Raw genomic sequence first — 23466 nt, 5'->3', positions numbered from 1 at the left:
GAGAAAGAGAGGGGAAACAAGACATAAGACAGAAAACAAATAATAAGATGACAGACATAAATCCTATCTAATCAGTAATTACAGTGAATGTAAATCAATATTCCAATTAAAAGGCAGATATTGGCAGAATGTATTAAAAAACTCATGATCCAACTACGTTTCCTGTAAGAGACAAACTTGAGATTCAAAAACACAAGTAGGTTCAAAGTAATAGGATGGAAAAACATGTGTCACGCAAACTAGCTAAAGAGAGGTGGAGTGGCTACATTAATTAAGACAAAAGGACATTTTATAATGCTAAAAGAGTAAATCCATCAAGAAGATATAATAATTATAAATATATATGTACCTAACAACAGCGTTTCAAAATACATAAAGCAAAACTGACCGAACTGAAGGGAGAAATAGACAAACAGTAGTAGATGTAGACTTCAATATCCCACTTTCAATAATAGGCAGAACAAGGTAGGTAGGTGGAAGATCAGCAAGGAAATAGTAGACATGAACAACACTATAAAAACTAACTAGACTTAACAGACATCTGTAGAACACTCCACCCAACAACAGCAAAATACAATACACATTCTTCTCAAGTATACATGTAACATTCTCCAGGATAGACTATATATCTGACCATAAACAAGTTCTTAATAAATTTAAAAGGATTGAAATCATACAAAGTATGCTTTCTGACTATAATGGAATTAAATTAGAAATAACAGAAATAAATTTTGGAAACTAACAAATATGTGGAAATTAAACAACATACTTCTAAATAACAAACGGGTCAAAGAAGAAATCACGAGAGAAATTATAAATACTTTGAGAGGAATGAAAACAAAAACATAACACAGCAAAACTTAGGGGATTCAGCAAAGCCTGTGCTTAGAGGGAAATTTAATTTATAGCTGTAAATACCTTATATTAAAAGAGAATAAAAATCTCAAATCAACAACCTAACTTTCCACCTGAAGAAACTAGAAACAGAAGAGTAGACTAAACCCAAAGCAAGCAGAAGGAAGGAAAAAATAGATTAGAGAAGAAATGAATGAAATAGAGAACAGAAAAAGAGTGAAAAAAAAATCAGCAAAACCAAGTGTTGGTTCTTTGAAAAGATCAAGAAAATTGACAAATCTTAGCTAAGGTAACTTTCTTAGCCAAAAAAACAAAGAGAAGACTCATATTACTAAATGAGGAATGAAAGTAGAGGGAGCACTCCTGACTTTATGAGATTAGAAGGATTATAAGGAAAATTGTGGACAATTGTGTATCATCAAAATAGATAACCTAGATGATATGGACAAATTCCTAGAAAGCCACAAACTACTGAAACTGACTCAAGATTAAACAGAAAATCTCAATAGATCTATAACTGAAGAGGTCTAATTAATAATAATAATTTTAAAAACTTACCAGAAAGAGAAGCCCAGGCCCAGATGGTTTCACTGGTGAATTCTACCAAACATTAAGAGTTTCAAAACCAATCTTTCACAGACCCTTCCAAAAAATAGAAGAGGCAGGAACTCATTCTATGAGGCCAGTTTTACCTTGATGTAAAAAAAAACAGACAAAGAGATGACAAGAGAACTACTGATCAATATCTCTTATGAATGTAGATGCAAAAATCCTCAACAAAATACTAGTGAATAGGCCCTAGCAATAAATAGAAAGGATTATACACCATTACAAAGTGGGATTTATCCCAGGAATGCAAGATTGGTTCTACACATGAAAATCACTAAGATATACCATATTAATAGAAAAAAGGACCAAAATCACATGTTCCTTTCAACAGAGGACAGAAAAAGCATTTGGCAAAATTCAGTACCCTATCATGATACAAATGCTCAGCAAACTAGGAAGAGCTGGGAATTTCCTCAATCTGACAAAGGGCATCTACAAAAAACTCATAGCTAACGTCATACCTAAAGATGTATAACTAAAAGCTTTCTCCCTGGGATTGAGAACAAGACAAAGATGTCCACTCTTGCCACTTTCATTCAATACTGTACTATAGGTTCTTACGAGTGTAATTAGGCAAGAAAAAGAAATAAAGATCATCCAGCTTGGAAAGGAAGAAGCAAATCTATTTCTATTTGCAGATGACATGATCTTATATATACAAAATCCTAAAGAATCCACAAAAAAACTTAGAACTAATAAATGAGTTTAGCAGTTCCAGAACACAAAATCAACATACAAAAATCATTTTTATTTCTATGCACTAGCAATGAACAACTCAAAAATTAAATTAAGAAAACAACTCCATTACAACAGAATCAAGAATAATAAAATATTTAGGGGCAAACTTAACAAAAAAGTTCAAGACCTGTACATTGAAAACTATAAAACATTGATAGAAATTAAAAAAGACCTAAATATATGGAAAAGACAAGACATTTTCATGGATCAGAAAACTTAATATTGTTAAGATAGCAGTTCTCCCCCAATTTACTTACAGATTCAACTCAATCTCTGTCAAAATTATAGCTGCCCTTTTTTGTAGAAATCGACAAGCTAATCCTAAAAGTCATATGGAAATGCAAAGGACCCTAAACAGCTAAAACAATCTTGTAAAAGAATAAAAAATTGGAGGACTCATATTCCTGATTTTAAAACTTACTACAAAGCTACAACAATCAAGATGGTGTGTACTGACATAAGGACAGACACAGAGAACAATGGGACAGAACTGAGAGTTCAGAAGTAGACCCAAACATCTAACAAAACCATATATCAACAAGAGTATCATTTAAATGGGGGAAAAGAGTAGTCTTTTTAACAAATAGTGTTGAGACAAGTAGATATCCACATGCAAAGAATGAATCTGGAAACTTACCTCAGAGTATATGCAAAAATTAACTCAAAATGAATCAAAGATCTAAAAGAGCTAAAACCATATAAAACTCTTAGAAAAAAACAGAGGCATAAACCTTTGCAATTTCTAAGATATAACACTTAAAGCACAAGCAACCAAAAAGCAAAAACCAGACAAATTGTACTTCATGAAAACATAATACTTTTTGTGCTGCAAAATGATACCGTCATGAAAGTGAAAAGACAATTCACAGAATGAGAGAAAATATGTGTAAATCAAATCTGATAAGGTCCTAGTATGAGAATATATTTTAAAAAACTCTTTACGCTCAACAATAAAGACATGTAACCCAATAAAAAATGGGCATAAGATTCCAACAGACATTTCTCCAAGAAGATCAACAAGTGGCCAATAAGCTCATAAAAATGTTCAACATCATTAGTCATAAAGGAAATGCAAATCACCACCACAATGAGATACCACTTCATACCCATTAGAATGCCTATATCAAAAAAAGAAGCAGGGACGCCTGGGTGGCTCAGTCAGTTGAGCGTTCTCCTGGTTTCAGCTCAGGTCATGATCTCAGGGTCATGAGATTGAGCCCCGCATTGGGCTCCATGATCAGTATGGAGTCTGCTTGAGATTTTCTTTCTCCTCCTGCCTCTGCCCCTCCCACTGCTTACGCTCACTCTCTCTCTCTCAAAATATATAAATATAATCTTAAAAAAAGAGAATCAATAACAAGTGTTGGTGAGGTGAGGATGGGGAAAACTGGAATCCTCACACACTGCTGGTGGGAATGTAAAATGGTACAGCAACTTTGGAAAACAGTTTGACGGTTCCTTAAAAAGTTAAACATAGAGTTTCTGTATAACCTAAATTCCATTCCTAGGCATATACTCAAGAGAATTGAAAATATATATTCATACAAAAACTTGTACACAAATGCTTATAGCAGTATTAATTAATAGTCAAACAGAGGAAACAACCCTTGTATCCATAAGCTGGTGTGAATGGATAAATTAAGTGTGGTATATCCATACAATGGAATGCTATCCAACCATAAAAAGGAATGCTACAATGTGGATGAACCTTGAAAAGATTATGCTAAGCGGAAGAGGTCAGACACAAAACGCATATATTATGATTCCATTTATATGAAATGTCCAGAAAAGGCAGATCCATAGAGACAGAAAGATGGTTACTAGGGGTTGGGGGAAGAGGGACTGGGTAGGGACTGCTAATGGGCCTAGAGTTCCTTTTTGGGGTGATAAAAATGTGGAATTAGACAGTGAGGATGGTTTCACAACTTTGTGATATACTAAAAGCCAATGAATTGTATGTCTTTTTAAAGGCTGAATTCTATCTTAATTTTAAAAATTGCCAAAAGGGAAACAAATGGAAAAAAGGAAAGAAAGAAAGGAAAAAGGAAGGAGCAACACAGTATGACTAGTTAGTGCCATATGTGGGAAAGAAGGGTGCTAATGGTAAGGGTAAATATATGCTATTGCTTGCATGTGCACATGATTTTGCAAGGATACACAAAGAAGTGGTAACACAGATCAGCTCTGTGGAACTGTTGGCTAGAGGACAGGAATGGGAAAGACTTTCACTGTTAGACACTTTTGTTCCTTCTGAATTCTGTGCCACATAAATCTATAATCTATATTTAAATATAAAAATTAAATTGATAATAATAGCTAATACTTATTGAGTACTTATTAGATAAGCACACAATACAGGTACTGTTCTAAGTGTTTTATATTTATTTTATCTGCACAATGATGTTCTTTTATTCTGTTTTTATCCTCATTTACAGAAAGGGAAACTGAAGCATAAAGAAGATGAATTATATGCTAAAAGTAACACAGCTAATAAGTAGCAGAGTTAGAATTTGAACCCCCAGGCCATCTGGCTCCAGAGTCCTTGCTCTTTACCACTAGTCTGTATTGCATCTCAGAAATTTAAAGGAGTGGAGGAGGAAGAGAGGAGGGAAGTGGTGAGAAGGACAAAGGAAGAAGGGGGTAGGAGACAGAGGAATGGAAGGGGGAATAGGGTGGGAGTAAAGGGAGAGGAGGGAGGGTAACAAGAGGATGGGGCAGGAGGAGGGGGAGTGGGAACAGGGAATGTACGGACCACACAGCATGATTAAAAAGTACTGGGCTCATTTTCCCAAACACCTCCCTGCCTGTCCTTAAAGTTCTGATCACGGTCATTTGAACAGTATATTGAAGATTGGGTACAGGATAGCTTACCATAGCCTAGGTCCCATGAAAGCCTTTATAGCCTAGTGCAAAACTCTGGAATCAAATCTGAGTTAGAATTCCAGCTCCACCATTTTGTGGCTGTGTTTCTTGGAGTAAGACCTTTCTAAGCTTCAGTTTCTTCATCTGTAATATGGGGATAATAAAAGTACTTGCTTCACAGGGTTGATAAAAGGATTTAAAGAATGTATTTCAAGCACTTAGTGCCTGGCACAGAGTAAGTGAACAGTAAATGGTAGCCCTTGTAACATTAATTAACAGACTCTACGAACACTAGATGATTGAGTTATAAAGTGTAAAAAATCAGTGGGAAGATCAGGCTCTGGGTAAGAAAGGCCATCAAACAGATAAAAGTCAAAGGTGGTGGCTCTAGAAAGGGAGAATAAAAAGACAAGCTAGAGTCATACACACCTTGGCAATTTCGGCTTCACGTGGGAATCCCCAAGTCATACAGTGCAAAAGAGAAATGGATTCCCACAGCACTGTGTCCCTCTCAAAAGATTCCTTGACTTCTTAGGAGTCCATTAGCAAGAGATCATCAAAGAGATTACCAAGAGATCTGTGCCAACAGATCATCAAAGTACTCATATTGCTGGCTTTCTGTAAGTAGCCACAACCTCTGTATTAGGGCCGTGTTTTCTATCTGCTAATGCATATTGCCTTACATAAGAAGCAATCAGTTCATTTCAAAGCCTCCCAGGCCTCCAGTCTACCGCTGGTTCTAATTTCTGCCTCAGTTGTGCCAATGACTGTTAAGAGTTAAGAAAGATCTAAGTTTCATGCTTCAGAAACATAGGCTTTTATTTTGACAAAGCTATAGATAGTGGTGACTGTAAAAGGCTAGTATATTAAATATGTACATTATACAGTATCTTAGAAAGGGGAACTTGGGTCATTTCTTTGTGTTATATACAACAAGAGAACCATGGTCCCTTCAGATGATTTTCTTTAACATATACAGTCTTTAATTTCTTCTTCATCCTTATTCTCCTTGACATCAGCCACTCTGTCAAATCCTGAAAGCAGGAACATAAAGAGGATCACAAACCTCAAAGAATGTCCTCAGCAATTACAAATCTAACTCACGGCCCTGGAAAAGGAGGAGATTTGGTGGGCTCTGGGGCAAGGAACTGTATTCTTTCCTCTCTTTCTTGTCATTTACCTTCATAGACATTACACTGTGGATTCTAAGGCCTTCCTTCTCCCTTAGTGACCGTCCAGCTACTCCACAGAAACAATCCGGTTGTTTAAGCTGGACTAAGGAGGAACTTTCTATGCCTACGGGTCACAGATGCTGGAACAAAGGGCTGAGAGAAGGGGCCATACTGCTTAATAATAAAGGGGCCCTGTCTGTCTGGGCTGGGGCTGGTGCTAGTGAGAGGATGGTCGTTATCTGTGGAGCAAGGACTAACTCCTTTTAGCTACGCGTCCCTTCTCTGGAGCAGCCTCTGACCGTCTGTAAGAATCCGAGCCTGTTTGGGACGTCACTCGGACAAGGGTTCCAGGAACGAATGCTCACTCTGTATTCCCAAATTTCTTCCAAAGGAATTGTTTTCCTCCAACCATTCTCCCTCTATCCAAATCCTGGTCAAGCAGGTGTCAAAAGGTCTGACAATGTTGGTCGAGGACATGGATTCTCTCTTTCCGTATCTCATTATAGAGGCTTTAAGTTCAGAGACCCACCGGTGATAGACGGGGCAGGTTACACATCGAGAGAAGAACTCCTCACAGTACTGAAAGGAGAGGGAAGTCCGTGAGCTCAAGGACGAATACTCCACTCCACCAGGTCTACGACAGTGCCCACTCAGCATACTCGCTCAGGGCTCAGGGGGCAGGGAGGAGTGACTCATCGCAAAGCAGGCCCAGAGTTGGTTTTGAGCTACAGGGGAACTGGAATGCCTTAGACGCAGAAGGCAGGGCTGCAGGGACAGGTGTCAAACTGTGGGTCCACTGAGAAGGGCTCAATGTTAACATTTTAACAGTATTGGATAGTAGCTGTGCAAAAGAAAGTCAGGGTATCCGGTCCTGGTCTACATGCAAGAATACCTAGGAGGGTACATGAGGTAAATGGAAAGACTTTCCAGGTGGAGGAAAAAAAAGTTTGGTCGGGGGGAAAGAGAGACAGAGGCAGTGAGGAAAAGAGTAAGGGAGAGATGCAGGCAGCAGGAAGAGTACTGCAGATCAAACTAGAACTTAGGTGTCAGGTGAAGGACAGGAGAGAAGTGGGTACCTTGAGGGTTTGGCTGCGGGTCTCTGGGGGAGTATGCATGAAGACACCCTCTGGCATTTTTTGTAACACTAGCACATGGCACTCCAGGAATCGGACAAAGCCATGTGAACCAAATAGTGAGGCATTGGTTCTTTTCACCAACTGGCGAGCCTTGGAGAAGTGGTGCTCAAACAGATTCCACTGGGAGTCCTGGGCAAACCTGGAGGGAAGAATCTCAGCTCCATCCCCTGCTTCACGACCACAGCTCTTTCACACAGCCATCACTTCTTTAAGGCTCTAAGACCTCCTGGACAGTCAGAACTGTGATGCTGGCCAGTGGCCAAGGCTACTAACTCACGTGAAGGAGACTGAAATGGAGACCGTGGGTTATCCAGCACTTAAATGTAACCTTAAACTTAACCTTCAACCTATGGGCCCAAACCTGCTCAGGGATAAAAAGAACCCTTCTAATAAGATGGGAGGGATGGGAGGTAAAGGTCTTTAGAAAGTCAGAGATGCAGAACAGCTCTGCCTGGAGGGGTAAAAGGCAGTAGCTTAAATGACCCCATGGTGTCCTTAAGTTTCTACCCTTTCCCACCAATAGGACTCTGGTACCCCATATTACCACATGGCCAGAGATGAGTGGACCCCCAGCATGACATTACTCTGAGAGTTTAGAATGCAGCTGTGCTCACAGTGTTGAATGAAATGTAGACACTCGCCAAAGGGCCGACATAGCAATCCTGTGGATAGAGAAGGTAACCAGGCTAGGATCAGCTGTCAGTGTAGGAACTGGTATAGAAGGTGTGTGGTACAGGGGAGGAGACAACATCTGAAATGCAGACACCTTGAGTCACATATGTGGTTCTTAGACTTTAAGAAATCAGGGGCTAGGATCAGGGACCATGCCCAAGGGAGAGGCTCATGACTACCTGTGTTCCAAACACAGGGCCCTATCTGAACCCTTCAGGAGTATAGCAGAGCCCTGCACAAAATTTACCTTTTCCGTAAAGCAGCAGATCTAAGCAAGCAGAATAGAAGCAGGCCAGGCCAAGGACATCACGACCCTGGGAAATGAGCGCCCACTGACTCTCCAGCACACGGACACATAGATCAAATCTGCCAAGAGACAGAGCCACTGGCACCAGCTAGGGCATGGGGAGGATGGTAGAGGAGAGGAGAGGATCTTACATCTCCAAAGTAGCCTAACATCCCTAGATCTTCTTGCCTTATCTCTATTTATATAGAAAGTATCTGTGCCTGCAATCAGACCTGCCTCTAAGCAAGGGAAGTGGGAAAATGCCTGAGCCAGTTTCCAGGTTCTTTCTTGAGCTACTGCAATTACCCCCCTGCAGAGAAATGAAGCAGAAGAAGGAGGAGGAGAAGGGGGAAAAAGTGGGGAAGGGGAGGAGGAGGGGGAGTACACATTTCCACTCCCAAACCCCACATTTAAAGACAATGCTTCCTGGAATGACTAGAGAAAAGACAGCCTTGGCTGTAAGAAATGGAATAGCATCTCCCTCTCCATTTCAAACTTCTTTGGGAGACCATACCCTCCCCTCTTAGACAACAAATACAAATGGCAGAAAATGATCTTAATACTTCTTCTTCAGAAAAGCAGATCTGAAGAGAACTGAGAGAACCAGATTCTCCAGAGCTGGTTTCTTGAGGTGTCTGCATATCTCATGAGCTTGAAAACCTAAGGAGGTCAAAGAGCATTGTGAGAGGCCTAGTGGTGAACTTGGCTTCTCTAAAAGCCCTAGGCCCACCAGCTCCAAGCCCCATTACCCAGCTTGATGGAGAAGTCAAGATGGCCAAGGCAGAGTTTGGTGTAGGCCAAGGCCTGCATGAGCTGCGCTGTGGCCAATAATCCCTCCCTGGAGAACCAACACAGGCTGCTTTTCTGAATGGCCATCTGCTCACACTGCAGCCACTTGTCTCTGTCACCCATATTCTGGGAGAACTGGGATAGGGCCACATAGGTAGAGACAACCTGTGGGGCAACAAACATGGGGCAAAATATTCTGACTGTACATACACGCTACACTTCCATCTTGTCCCTTTCCTGCATAAGAGCCCACTATGGTGCCTTGTTGCCCACCTGACCAGGGATTGCTGGTATCCCTATCACTCTCCCCAACTCCTGCTATGAAAACACACTCCTTGTTGTCCCCACACTTCTAATTTGATCATTCCCACCACCTGATCTTTAAACAAACTATTTTCTCTACCTGCCCTTCTTCTTCTCCAATCCCAGACTTCCCCTCCAAGACACTGGCCAAACTGTACTTCTATGTTTTCCCTAATGAAGGCCTCTGATACTTGTTCCTTAGAACTCTTCAGAACTGCTGCCTAGATGTCTATTATAAGTATGTGCACATTTGACATCATTGATGACTCTCTTCTTGAGATACTGTCTTCACTAGGTTTTGAGGACATCATACTCTCTTGGCAATTGCTCAGTTTCTTTTGCTGATTTCTCCTTATGACCCTGACCTCTTAACATTGGAGCTGTTAACTTAGTCCTTGGACCTTTTCTCATTCCCTTGGGGAGCTCATCTAGTTTCATGGCTTTAGATACCATTTACACACTGATGACCCCTGTATTTCTATTCATATATTCAGCTGCCTACTTAACACCTCCATCTAGATGTCTAATAGGCATCTCAAATTAAACATGTCTAAAGCCTGGCTTCAGTCTTCCCCCAAATCTGTTTCTTGTGCATACTGCCCCATCCCAATTAAGAGCATCTCTATCCATCTAGAAGTCCAGGTTGCAAATCTTGGGATTATCCCAACTCTTTTTTCTCTCCCATCCCAGAAATGATCCATTTGGTGAATTCTGTCAGTTTTCGCTTGACAGAGGACCACTCCTCCTGCTTCCTCTGCCACCACAATTCAAGCCAACTATCTCTTGCCTGTAGTGCTGGGATAGTCTCCTAACTTGCCTCCCTGCTTCCTCTCTTGCCTCCTTCAGTTGATTCTCAATACAGCAGACAGAATGATCCTATTAAAATATAAGTAGACTCTGTCACTCCTCTTCTCAGAACCTACCACTTGCTTCTCATCTTCTGTAGAGTAAAAGTCCAAACCCGTAGAGTGGCCCACAAGGCTATGCCATCTGCCATCCACCCTCTCCTGGCTCTCTGACTCACCTCCTGGTTCTGTCTCCTCCCCTCTAGTCACGCTGGCCTCCTCACTGTCCCTCAAACACGAACAGCATGCCTTGTGCACCACTGTGCCTTCTGCCTGTCCACTCTTCTCCCTGATAGCCATATGGCTTACTTTCTCATCTCCTTCAGATATTTCCCAGATGTCACCTGCTTGTTGAGGCTTTCCCTGCCATCTTGTTTAAAACTGCACCCATCCCCCAGCTCCCAGAACCCCATGGCCCCTTGCCTCCACTTAATTTTTCTCCACTGCACTTATTATCAACTAACATTCCATATATTTCACTGATCTATTGTCTGTTTCCCTGGAACCAAGATCAGTGCCTGACACATAATGGGTATTCATCAAATATTTATTGAACAGATGGATAAAAAAGATAGACAGACAGATGGACACTAAAATTAGGAAGATATTTCCCTTCCTTCTTTTTTCCTAAGTCAGCAATTCAAGTCCTTTTTTAGCTCACGGACTCCTTTGAGAATCCAATGAAAGCTATGACCTGTTCCCTACCTCCCTCCACTCGTCAAGTGTTCTTTTGAATATACACACCAAAGCTGACATTCAGTTTAGGGAACTCACAGACAGCCACACCTGAAAACCCATCTAAAAACTGCAATATGAGAAATGCTGCTCAAACATATGATCAGTGTGTCTCATAGAGTCTGGGTTATTGTGGAGTCATGCTAAACCCAGGAATCTCTCTCCTTAGCATTTTAGGTTTCTGAGTGAGGTCCGGAGGGAAAGGAAGGACTTGCTTACCTGGGCTTCATTTGCAAACTCCTCAGCAGAATTCTTCTGCATGAGAGTGGCGAGGCAGGCAAACCTGCGGCTGCTGGCTGTGTTGTCCAGGTTATAGAGCTGCCAGAGCAGGGAGAGGCAGTGGACCCGCTGCTGCAGGACTGCCAACTTCTTCTTACTGCTGTGAAGCACAGAGCGCTTAGCATGCCCTTAGTCTGCACCACTGCCCCACTGTCCCTCATCACAAAAATCCAAATCTATTCATCAGAGGGCCATCTACAGACTTTCAAACTCAGACATGTTCCTGGGATCCCCATAAGCCTTTTTAAATCATTCCTTTTTTTTTTTTTAAATAGGCCCAGTGTGGGACTTGAACTCACGTCCCTGAGATTAAGAGTCCGGTGCTCTTACTGACTGAGCCAGCCAGGCGTCCCAAATCATCCCTCTTGATTGAAAAATTTCGAGGAAGTGTTTTTAAAAGGTTCATTCTTTGAATTGCTATTTTGAATATATTTCCTATAAATTATTATAGCTCAATAATTGGGTAGCAATTTAATACTTTGTATGTATATCAGAAATAATATTGATACATATATGTATATATGTGTACACATGTATACACACATACATATGTATATCTTGATTTGAAAGAGACAGGGTAATATGTATCTTTATTTGAAAAATACAGAGTAACACCATGCTTCAAAAACAAAAGAAGTCCTCACTCTGCTACATTTCATTGGCTCAGAGAGTAAGGTAGAGGAACTGGAAGTGCTATAGGCTTGAAAGAGGAGTCTTAGGTCAATAGAGGCAACACTCCAGGCCCAGTCCTAGTTTAGTTCTCTGTGGTCCTAAAGGGAACGGGATGACTCGGCTAGGCTCCTCACTTCTCACTAGGGTTGTTTGGAGGTTGGCTTAGGGAACAGGAAGGCCAATATTTTTCCAGGAATGTTTGGAAAAAGACACCAAACCAGGTCCAAGGGAAATTCCTTTTCAGCAGTCGAAGGGCTTGCCTGGCCAATTTTTTGGCCAACGTGATCTGTCCCATGTTGAAACAGACCTGGAGATGGGAAAATGAGAAACAGTAATGTAAATGTGGGAAGAGTACTACGGGTGAGGCTCTGGTCATTTGGAGCTAGTACTTGGGCTGCTGAAGCGCTAGAGTGAGAGAGCTGCAGCAGGGCCTGGCCATACTAAACGAGCACCAGCAGGGCCATGTGCAGGTAAAGGAATGAGAAAATAGGATTGTGGAGAAAACACCCTCTTTTTCCATCTCCCACATGTTTGTCAGTAAGAAGGCTGTGATTTGGAAAGTGATGCTGCTGGACTGAGATGAGACTGTCATGCAGCAGAGACCCAGATGTTTCAGATGCCACTGAAAGGATCTGAAATGTCACCAAATCCCTTATCTGTCTTCCTTAAATAGGTTGTGCTGCCACTGTGCATGTGGGGGTAGGAGTTGAAGAACTACCCTGAGGTTATCATATCCTTCATGTTTTAAGACTAAATCCTCCAAGAAAGTGATAAAGTCTGGTGATTCAAGAACAATCTTAGGAAGACTGCACAATAACTTCTTATAAAGGGAAAGAAATAATTATTTAAACTTACTCAAAGACCTCTGGATTGAAACGCAGATAATACAATACTATGGAAAACTCTAATATTCTCTTTGGCATTCAAAGGCATTATACACATCAGGTTTACTCTCCTAGCCAGATTATCTTAAGGTTTACATTGAAATTAGTTTTTATTTTAATTATTTTTAAATTTTAAAGCTCAGCTCTCTAACAAAACATCCCCCATGGTTTTATGGAGTCATTACGTATAAATTGATAATTATCCCAACACATTTGTTCTGTTGATTTAATAGTAGTGAGGCTGGGAAAAGTTGCTGAGCTGTCCTGAGTTATTTTTACACAATAAATAAATTTACTCCATTATGTCCTTTGTAAATAGAGTGTCTTGTGGCATGCTTTCCCCAGAGCTTCTACTTGTTATATAAATCTCATTCCCTGAGGAAATTGTTATGATATAGAATAACCTATGAGGTATATTATTTTTTTTAAAAGCAAGATGTAGAATGGAATATAGAGAGCTCCTATTTGTGTATAACAAAGGAAAGGGGAGACCATATACATTTACGTATGCCAAACCCCTCTGGTAGAATACATAAAGATTCATAATGTCAGGGAAGGGACATAGTAGCTGAGTGATGGGGTTAGGGGGTGGGGAGACTTTCAGATGTATGTTCTTTTTCTTCCCCCTAGCTTTATTGAGATGTATTTGACACAAAGCATTGTGTAAGTTTAAGATGCATGACACGATTTTTTACTGAGATATAACTGACATATAATATGTTAGTTTTAGGCATCCAACATAAATTTTTTTCTTGATGAGAACTTTTAAGATCTATTCCCTCAGCAACTTTCAAATACATAATACAGCATCATTGTTCACTATAGTCACTATGCTGTACATTATACCCCTAGGACTTATTTATCTTATAACTGGAAGTTTGTACCTTTTGATCACCTTCATCCTTATGTCCAGCCCCCAGCTGTCCTGAAATTAGTTTACATGTACTCCACTAAACAAAGGACATGAATAAGCAATTGACAGAAAAATAAATGACTGGTAAACATACGAAAATAATGTACCTTATTAAGAAATACACATTAAAGCACAATATAACTTTCATCTACAGATTAGCAAGTTTAAAACAGACTGATAACATCTGATGTAAGGATGTGAAGAACTGGGAAAAATTCGAATTGATATACAGACGGTTCCTGACTTACCATGGTTTGAAATAACAATGTTTTGACTTTCACCCAATGGTGTCAAAGTGACATGCGTTCGGTAGAAACTATCCTCTGAATTTGGATCTTTTCCTGGGGGTAGCAATATATGTATGGTATGATACTCTCTCCTGATGCTGGGTGGCAGCAGTGGATGCACTCCCTGTCATCAATGCGATCATAAGGGTAAACGACCAACAGACTTACAATCATTCTGTCCCCGTATAACCATCTGTTTTTCACTTTCAGTAGAGTACCCAGTAAGTTACATGAGATACTCAACACTTTATTCTAAAATAGGCTTTGTGTTAGATAATTTTGCCCAACTGTAGGCTAATGTAAGTATTCTCACTGAGTATGTTTAAGGTAAGCAGGCTACACTACAATGTTTGGTAGGTTAGGTATATTAAATGCATTTTCAACTTGTGATAGGTATACTAGTTTTGACTAAATGATATTTTCAACTAATCATGGGTTTACTGAGATGTAACCCCATCATAAGTCAAGGAAGATGTGTAATTTTGATGAACACTTTGGCAATATATTTATTAAATGTACAATCATTCCTATCTCCCACCTTAGCATTTCTGCCTCTGGAAATTTCTATTACAGAAACATTTTTACAAGGGAAACAAGAGATATTTACAAGAATATTCACTGTAGCAATGCTTATAAAAATCTCAAATTAGAGACAACCTAAATGCATGTGAAGAAGGGACTGATTAAACTTTGATATGAGCATACAATGGAGTACTTGGCAGCTGTAACTGATTGGATGTACACTAATATGCAAAAATGTTCAGTCTGTACTGTTAAGAATAAAAGTCAGCTACAGAAGAGAATATAGAATATGATTCTACTTAAAAAACAACAGAAAATAATAATGGTATGCCTATGTGTGTATATCTGGTGGAATTTGCACATTATTAACTATGCTGGGGGCAGCATGGAGCTCTTTTCACTTTCTCCATATTATGTACTGCTATGTTTTGAATTTGTAAACTCTTTTCGCACATTATCACATTTACAATTGCATACAAAAAAAAAAGAGATTTTTAAAAGAAATAATAGGGTAACCCTCAAGGAGAAATAACTCAAACTTCAGGGCCCTGCCCTTACTTTACCTCTGACCGAAGACAGCAGAAAATGGCTTCCTCAAACTGACAGATCTTCACTTTGTGCTTTTTCAAAAATGAGAATGCTGAGGGCTGGCCCAGAAGACTGCTTGCCTTCCTCAAATAAAAGAAGGCCTCCGAACAAGACAAGGGATGGAGAAACAGGATTAGGATTTGGACGACCCTAGTGGTGTGATGAGGACGAAGGACGGAGGAAGGTTATGATGAGGTCAAGATTTGGATTGGAATCAGAATGGGTTCACAGTGAGAAACAGGGAGCTGGATGGCCCGCGCAAGTCAGGGGCAGGGCTGGCAGTGGTTGGTGCTCTTGGACTACCACGTTCCCACTTTGTGTTTTCTCCTAAACCCCTTCCAGCACCTTTCTCTCTCCACTTTGCTCCATTTTTCACCCAAGCTGACTTGACAGTAAGAAATCCCCACCAAATTCCCCAAGTGAAAGGGCTCAGCTCAGGGGCTGGGAGCAGAGCGTGCTCACCATGTAATTATCTGACAGGTCCAAGGAGGCTGCAGCAGCCTCCAGCAGGTAATAAAATGCACATGTGGTTTCTCCGATGACCAGACAGTGCTGGGTGAGGGGTGAGAGCACTAACTGCAGGATTTCCTCACAGTGACAGGGCTTTGTGGTCAACATGTCTTTCTCGGGGCTGGTCTGAGCCAGCTTCCTGTTCACCTGATCCAGGAACTCTTCCTCTGTTCTTTGTGGAGAGAAGATGAATGGAGAGTGGTCACAAAGCAGCCACTCTTCTCGGGGCATTCCCAGATCTCCAAGCCACTGTTTCCAGGAAGCTTTCCTTTATGACTCATCAATTCTACGTTTAGCCTTCTCCTCCAACACTCCATAAGTTTTTGAAAGTCAGGGACCTGATCTATACTGTCAAAGCCCTAAGGAATTTTTTAAAAACCTAAAGCCAATCTAAGTACCTCACAGACTAAATGGGGAAACAACTTCACCTGAAGAGTAAACTAACAACGTGAAATAAAAACATGAACATGATACAAGGCAATAAGTAATAATACATTTCTCTATTAGCGTATTTGAACTTTGTCACAACACATTTGAACGTGATTTTATACAACACCATCTTATCCTACAACAACCCTGTCTTTCAGGTAGGCAAAAACTATCTTCCTTTTACCATTGAGGAAATTGAGGCTTGGAAAGCTTAAGTGACTTCTAAATGACCTCACAGCTACTGAATAGAACTACAACTAGAGCTCACTTCTCTACTAGTCCAGTGCACTCCCCACAAACACCATGAGTTCAAAAGAGGTTAGATCTCTCTGAGACAGAATGATTGAAAAAGATGGAAACTGAGGAGGGCTTTGAAGAATGGTAAACACTCTGATAAATAGAAGGATGTGGAGGCCACTTAGTATTTCAAAAAGGGGGAATTGTGTGAGCAGGGATATACAGGTGAGTGTGGGGATGATTCATGTAAAGTACAGATTTTTCTTTGAAAACCATAAGAAATTAGGTTGGATAAGCAGGACAGGAAACTCTAGAGTGGCTGGTAAACTCAAGGTAGGGACATTTAAAATCGATAGGCTAGGCATTACAAAGCCAGGAGGCACATGATTAGGAAATGTAAATTCCTTTTAATATCATCTGGGATCAAACATAATTGAGAAAGCAAATTTATAGCAGAGAAAAATCTGCTCTGTGTACAGTTCATCTGAGAGTTATTAAATGAAGCTTTTCCTAAACACTAAGAAATAATTTCCCTTCGAAGAATCACAAATTGCCTTTCCAATTCTCTGTTAACTTGAACTCTGGACTGAGTACAAAGGTCACTACTCCTGGGTGGTCAGAGGAATTCCTGGTCTGCAGGTGAGGTGAGTGGCCCAGTTCAGTGGTCACCTGTGTCTCATTTCCTGGCCCCCTACACCCACTCTCAGCGTCTCCATTTACCTGCAGTGTTCACTTGTGAAGGCCTCCTGACTTCTGAATGGTTTTGTCTGGAACTGAAAACTATCTGTAGGGAGAAAAATATCATCTTCCATTATCCATCTTTGTATTAACTGAGAACATTTCCAATTCCTGACTACTTCTCCAAAGCTTAGTTCATGACCTAATTGCCTCCCCACTTGTTAAAATGGTAAGTTTAGGTTTAATATTAACCTACACACAAAATAGAATGGTGGATCACAAATTCCTTAATGGCAACTATTTATGATTCAAATAGTAACTCCTCTCAAACCTCCCAAACCAGCCCGATTCAATTTGCTAGAAAAATGAATAAAGAATATGTCCACCCGGTTTGACAGCTACTTCTAATAGAAGAAATCCCTGAATATATCTGGATTGAATTTCTGACCAGATGAGAGTGGACCACAGAGCTAGACCTAGTGAGGAAAATCATGAGGGCACCAGATGCCACAGTCCACTAGAGTCACAGTGGCCAGCAGGGGGTTTCAGCTTTACCTAGCTGGCCTTAAAGAGCCCTTATCCCTCAGATTTGACTCTTCCTCTGCAGCTGCCTTCTCACAGATCAAAAAGCAAAAACTGGGAATGATGAGGAGATGTTACCATTATGGCTCAGAAGCACGGATGGCAGGATTGAAAGGGGGTCCCCAAGAACTGTTACAGGGAGGACTTGCATTAAGTAGAAGGACCAGCTCTCTGAATGCGGAACCATGTCAAATAAGGTAGGGTAAAGTTGAGACTCAGGTAACTAAAGAATCTGGAGTTTGGCAGCTCTACCGCAACACACAATTTCCAGGGGCACCATCACATCATAGCATGTGTGACTAGCGCCCTCTAGATGTGTGCAGTACCTTTCTGCATGGCCACGCACAGAGGCCCTGAATCTGGGAATGAAGTGTCCTCAGGGCTTGGTCGTGCTGGGAAGGTCTTGAGCCTCTCTCATATAGACTGATCAGGCTGTGTAATCTCAAGCTGACACTAACTATGAATGATAGGGTAATTTCTTCACAATCCTAGACTAGGACATTCACTGTTACTTTCCTCTTTCTCCTTGGAAAGTACAAAAGTGCAAATGCCCAGAGTTCGTCAGCCAATGACTAATTTTTCCAAGTCACTGGTCTACCTTCACAGAGTCATCAGAATGTTACAGCTAGAGCAGACATTAAGAGAATAGATTAACTTCTTGATTTTAGTCCATTACCACCAACAATTCCCCATATCTCCCTTATCCCTCTCCTCTGCCAACACCAACTTCTATCAAAGTAGAAAAAGGGAAGATTTGGTTGGGTCTTGACAGCTGTCTTCAAATATGTAAGAAGGGGCAATTCTGATTTGCATTTCCCTGATGTTCAGTGATGTTGAGCATCTTTTCATGGGTCTGTTGGCCATCTGTATGTATTCTTTGGAAAAATGTCTATTCATGTCTGTGCCCATTTTTTAATTGGATTTTTTGTTTTTTGGATACTGAGTTTTATAAGTTCTTTATATATTTTGGATACTAACCCTCTATCAGGTATGTCATTTGCAAATATCTTCTCCCATTCTGTAGGTTGCCTTTTAGTTTTGTTGATTGTTTCCTTTGCCGTGCTAAAGCTTTTTATTTTGATGTAGTCCCAATGGTTTATTTTCCCTTGCCTCAGTTGACATATCTAGAAAGAAGTTGCTATGGCTGATATCAAAAAGGTCACTGCTTGTGTCTCTTCTAGGATGTTTATGGTTTCAGGGCTCACATTTAGATCTTTAATTCATTTTGAATTTATGTTTGTGTATGGTGTAAGAAAGTGGTCCAGTTTCATACTTTTGCATTTTACTGTCCAGTTTTCCCAATAGCGTTTGTTGGAGAGATAGTCTTTTTCCCAATGGATATTCTTTCCTGCTTTGTCCAAGATTAATTGACCATGTAAGTATGGGTTCATTTCTGGATTTTCTATTCTGTTCCATTGATCTATGTGTCTATTTTTGTGCCAGTACTATACTGTCTTGATCATTAAGCTTTACAATATAACTTGAAGTCTGGAATTGTGATGCCTCCAGCTTTGTTTTTCTTTTTCAAGGTTGCTTTGGCTATTCAGGGTCTTTGGTCATTCCATACAAATTTTAGGATTATTTGTTCTAGCTCTGTGAAAAATGCTGTTGGTATTTGGATAGGGATTGCATTAAAGGTATAGATTACTTTGGGTAGTATAGACATTTTAACAATATTTGTTTTCCAATCCATGATGGAATGTCTTGCCATTTCTTTGTGTTGTTTTCACTTGTCATCAGGGAAATGCAAATCAAAACTACAATGAGAGATCACCTCACACCTGTCAGAATGGCTAAAATAAACAACATAAGAAACAACAGGTGTTGGTGAGGATGTAGAGAAAAGGGAAACCTCTGTTGCTGGGAATGCAAACTGGTGCAGCCACTGTGGAAAACAGTATGCAGGTTCCTCAGAAAGTAAAAAACAGAACTTCCCTATGATCCAGCAATCACACTACTAAGTATTTATCCAAAGAGTACAAAAATACTAATTCAAAGGGATACATGCATCCCAATGTTTATAGCAGCATTATCTGCAATAGCCAAAGTACGGAAGCAACCCAAGTGTTCATCCATTGATGAATAAAGAAGATGTGGTATGTATGTGTCTGTCTATCTATCTATGGAATATTACTTAGCCATAAAAAAGAATGAAATCTTGCCATTTGCCACGACACAGGTAGAGTCAGAGAGTATAATGCTAAATAAAATAAGTCAGAGAAAGATACAAACCATATGATTTCACTCATATGTGGAATTTAAGAAACAAAACAAATGAGCAAAGGGAAAAAACAGAGAGGCAAACCAAGAACGAGACTCTTAAGTATAGAGAAAAAACTGATAGTTACTAGAGGAGAGGGGTTGGGGGATGGGTTAAACAGGTGATGTGCAATAAGGAGGGCACTTATGATGAGCACTGGGTGATGTATGGAAGTGCTGAATCACCATATTGTACACCTGAAACTAATATTACACTGTATGTTAACTAACTGGAATTTAAATAAAAACTTAAAAAAAAAAGGCACAGGGGCGCCTGGGTGGCTCAGTCGTTGGGCGTCTGCCTTCGGCTCGGGTCATGATCCCGGAGTCCTGGGATCGAGCCCCGCATCGGGCTCCCTGCTCTGCGGGAAGCCTGCTTCTCCCTCTCCCACTCCCCCTGCTTGTGTTCCCTCTCTGGCTGTCTTTCTCTCTGTCAAATAAATAAAACCTTTAAAAAAAAAAAAAAGGCACAACTCTGAAAAATTGGTGAAGTTGTAAGAAGGTAGATTTCATCTTGATGAAAGAAGCTTTCTAACAGCTGTTGACAATGAAATGGGTTGTCCAATAACTGAAAATGTTAATACAAAGAGGGTGAACTCTCATTTAGGATGTGGTAGAAGGGCAACCAGCTTTGGGGAACACCCATTCACTAACTGAAACTTCCTCAAGCAACCAACTCCTATTTATCCCTGAATTCTCACTTTTAGCATTATCTCCTTCAAGGGAGAGTGTTCCCCTACTCACTTCTCAGGCTGAGCCAACGGCTCCTTCTCTAGGTACCCCAATGCCTGGGTATGCTATTTTCATTGCCTTTACCATGCCATATCAGAATTCTCTATTTGCATGTCTGCATCAAGCCCCAAAACTGATAATTTTCGCCCATGCTTATTCATTTTGTATTCTTAATACCTAGTTGCAGCATCTGATACACACAGGGGCCCCATATATGTGTACAGAGTTTAATAATAATAATAACAACAACAATAACAACAGTAGCTAAAATGTATTGAGCACTAACCGTGTGCCTGGCACTATTCAAAGCATATTATATATTTTAACTCATTCAATTCTCACAGCAACTCTATGAAATTGGTACTGTTACTTTCCTCAATTAATTGAGGCTGGGTAACTTGCCCAAGACTGCCAACCAAAACAAGCATGATTTCTAAAGTTCCTTTTAGCTCTGAAATTACATTTTTCTTATTTCTGGTGCTTCAGGGATAAATGGCTCTTTCTGCCTATTTTTCTCCCTTAATCAGATTCCACCTTTTGGATGAAGAACTCCAAGTACATGAATACAGAGAAGTGCTGCCCACATGTCTTCTTTCTGCTTCCTGGGTTTTACCTTGGGGAGAAGGCAGCTGCAATTTGTCTGTGATCACTTGTGTTAGTACTGAGCCAGTATCTTTGTAACTACAGAACCGGGAGATCCCACTGCAGCTCTTAGCAGAACAGATGGCAAAACGGTGGAAGGGGACAAAGTCCCCCCCATGACAGCTCTGACAGCGGCAGGCCAAATCTTGGAGAAAGCAGGCACATTCAAGGTGCAGGGCTATCTGCTGTGCCTTGGGCCACAGCTCCCAAGCAGCTTCCCGTAATAGTGGCACTCCAAATTCTAGCATCTCTGTTTGAGGTAGAGATAATTCCTCTTGCAGACTGAGAGGAGAGTCAGCATCTGAAATATAGGAAATCTAAGTGAGAGTCTCCCTTAAAGGCCTTTTATGCTATCAGTAGCAAACTCCCAATCAGATGCTGCTAGTTTATAAGAAAATTTTATTTACAATTCCTCTGTATAAAGTATATTACACCAATCTGAGAGTGACATTGACCATATCTTGTACAAAGTACCACAGAAAAGAAATGGTCAGTGGTAAAGAAGTACGCTGAGTAGATTTCTTAGGTGCTCCTCCTAAATTGAGCTTTTTTACTACAAATTACTATAAACATCAAATCATCAGAAATGCTCTGTTCAGGGATGCCAGGGTGGCTCAGTCAGTTAAGCGTCTGCCTTCGGCTCAGGTCATGATCTCAGGGTCCTGGGATGGAGCCCCACATGGGCAGGCATCAGGTTCTCTACTCAGCAGGGAGTCTGCTTCTCCCTCTGCCTGCCGCTCCCCCTGCTCGTGTTCTCTCTCTAACGATAAAATCATTAAAAAAAAAAAATGAAATGCTCTGTTCAAACATAAGGCCCAAACATATTTCAAAGTCAAAGGGAAATTATTTGTGGAATATATGTGCTTTGGGTAGTCTATGCCATAATTTTATCATTTGGAGAATTTGAGATTGCAAGCTATTTAATGTGTATCTTGCTTTGCTCATGGTCTGTTTCAATTCCAGATGTGTTTATCTTCCTTAAAAATTTCTAAAATTAGGAACAGTTTATCCTTTTTTTTCTTATTATTTATATCTAGAAACCAATAAAGGATTATGGTAATATTTTCTGAACCAAAAATCAAGATACAGATATTTAACACATGGGGTTAACTAGGAGCTAAAATTCTTGGAATTAAAACAATTCTGAAAAGTACAGGTTATTCGTTCACTATAATCATGGCTCCTTTGTGATTAAAATAATCACTTCTCCCCATTTCTTAGCCATAGTTTTAGGGAACTGAGGCCCATGATAAAGGATATTGATGTTCTTTTTGAACACAAATATCCCTACCCAAGGCTCTCTGTTCAGGTAAGAACAAGGAAGCAGCTCTTCCTCACCTGACTTTTTCTTCTTCTGCTCTTTGGTTTGTTCAATAATCTTGATAGAGGAAGGCACTAATATTGACTCGGCAGGAAGCTCTTGACTCTTGCTGAACCAGCAGAGCACATGTATATCCACAAGAGCCCTCAGCACCTGAAGTAGCTTGTTTTTATTCCAGCCAGGCAGGAGGTGCTGCAGGAGATCTATGTGGAAGGAGTGACCAATGACTGCAGCACACTTAACCAGCAACTGCTCCTCTAGGCTCAATTGATCCAACTGGTTTACTGCTATTTCTGGAAAACAAAACAAAACAAAACAAAACAAGAGAAGTGAACAAGCTTTCTACAAACACAGAATACATTGTGTTGATAATCTGTTCACTTAAAAACAAAAAAGGTTTTGCCGGGTGCCAGAGTGGCTCAGCCGGTTGAGCTTCTGACTCTTGATTTCAGCTCACGTCATGCTCTCAGGTTGTGGCATTGAGCCCTGTGTCAGCCTCCCTGCTCATCAGGGAATCTGCTTGAGAGTCTCTCTCTCTCTCTGCCCCTCCCACCCCCTTTCTCGCTCTCAAATAAATAAATACAACTTTAAAAAAAAAAAAAAGGCTTGCTTTTGGTCCTCCCCTTCTCCGCTCACCCTAACCTCTTGAGAGAGCCTTCTCTCTCAGTCCTCATTTGTCCTTATTCCCCATTCATTGTTCAACCACCACCACCAACAATCAGGTTTTCACTATACCACTGAAACTGTTCTCCCCATGGTCACCAAAACCTTCATTTCTAAAAAGAACATCCCCTGATTATGCCTACTCAATTCTGATGGTTTCTCCATTCTTTATCTCATCAGTCATTATAAACTTACTTTGCCCTCTTCTTAGTCAATTCCTGCTATGTGTGTAACACTATCTCTTCACTAGCACCATAGATTTTCTT

At 40.5% G+C, this 23466-nt stretch overlaps 1 protein-coding gene across 12 annotated transcripts in view; it reads right to left on the bottom strand.

Moving 5' to 3' along the window:
* LOC123837721 (adenylate cyclase type 10-like) overlaps positions 1–23466 on the bottom strand; it is a 60955-nt gene that overhangs the window by 11181 nt on the left and 26308 nt on the right. For 2 of the 12 annotated variants that reach the window (XM_045866857.3, XM_064597582.1), the window contains 14 exons: positions 22555–22830; positions 21188–21517; positions 17044–17107; positions 15610–15829; positions 15123–15248; positions 12088–12260; positions 11222–11381; positions 9080–9284; positions 8894–8990; positions 8292–8410; positions 7917–8034; positions 7313–7511; positions 6602–6815; positions 5858–6098 (listed from right to left, as the gene is read on the bottom strand). In XM_045866857.3, coding sequence (XP_045722813.1) covers positions 6031–6098; positions 6602–6815; positions 7313–7511; positions 7917–8034; positions 8292–8410; positions 8894–8990; positions 9080–9284; positions 11222–11381; positions 12088–12260; positions 15123–15248; positions 15610–15829; positions 17044–17107; positions 21188–21517; positions 22555–22830 — 2369 coding nt within the window. In that variant the 3' untranslated portion in view covers positions 5858–6030. Of the gene's footprint in view, positions 1–1413; positions 1548–5857; positions 6099–6601; positions 6816–7312; positions 7512–7916; positions 8035–8279; positions 8991–9079; positions 9285–11221; positions 11382–12087; positions 12261–15122; positions 15249–15609; positions 15830–17043; positions 17108–21187; positions 21518–22554; positions 22831–23466 lie in introns of those variants that run through there. The other 10 variants (XM_045866858.3, XR_010413619.1, XR_010413620.1 and 7 more) reach the window with 10 other exon arrangements.

Source organism: Mirounga angustirostris, unplaced genomic scaffold (genome assembly GCF_029215605.1).
Source record: "Mirounga angustirostris isolate CCGP_5_RB_7025 unplaced genomic scaffold, mMirAng1.0.hap1 SCAF_8, whole genome shotgun sequence".
Lineage (NCBI taxonomy): Eukaryota > Metazoa > Chordata > Mammalia > Carnivora > Phocidae > Mirounga > Mirounga angustirostris.
The sequence above is the reverse complement of the archived record's forward strand: the minus strand, read 5'-3'. Positions and strand labels throughout refer to the sequence as shown.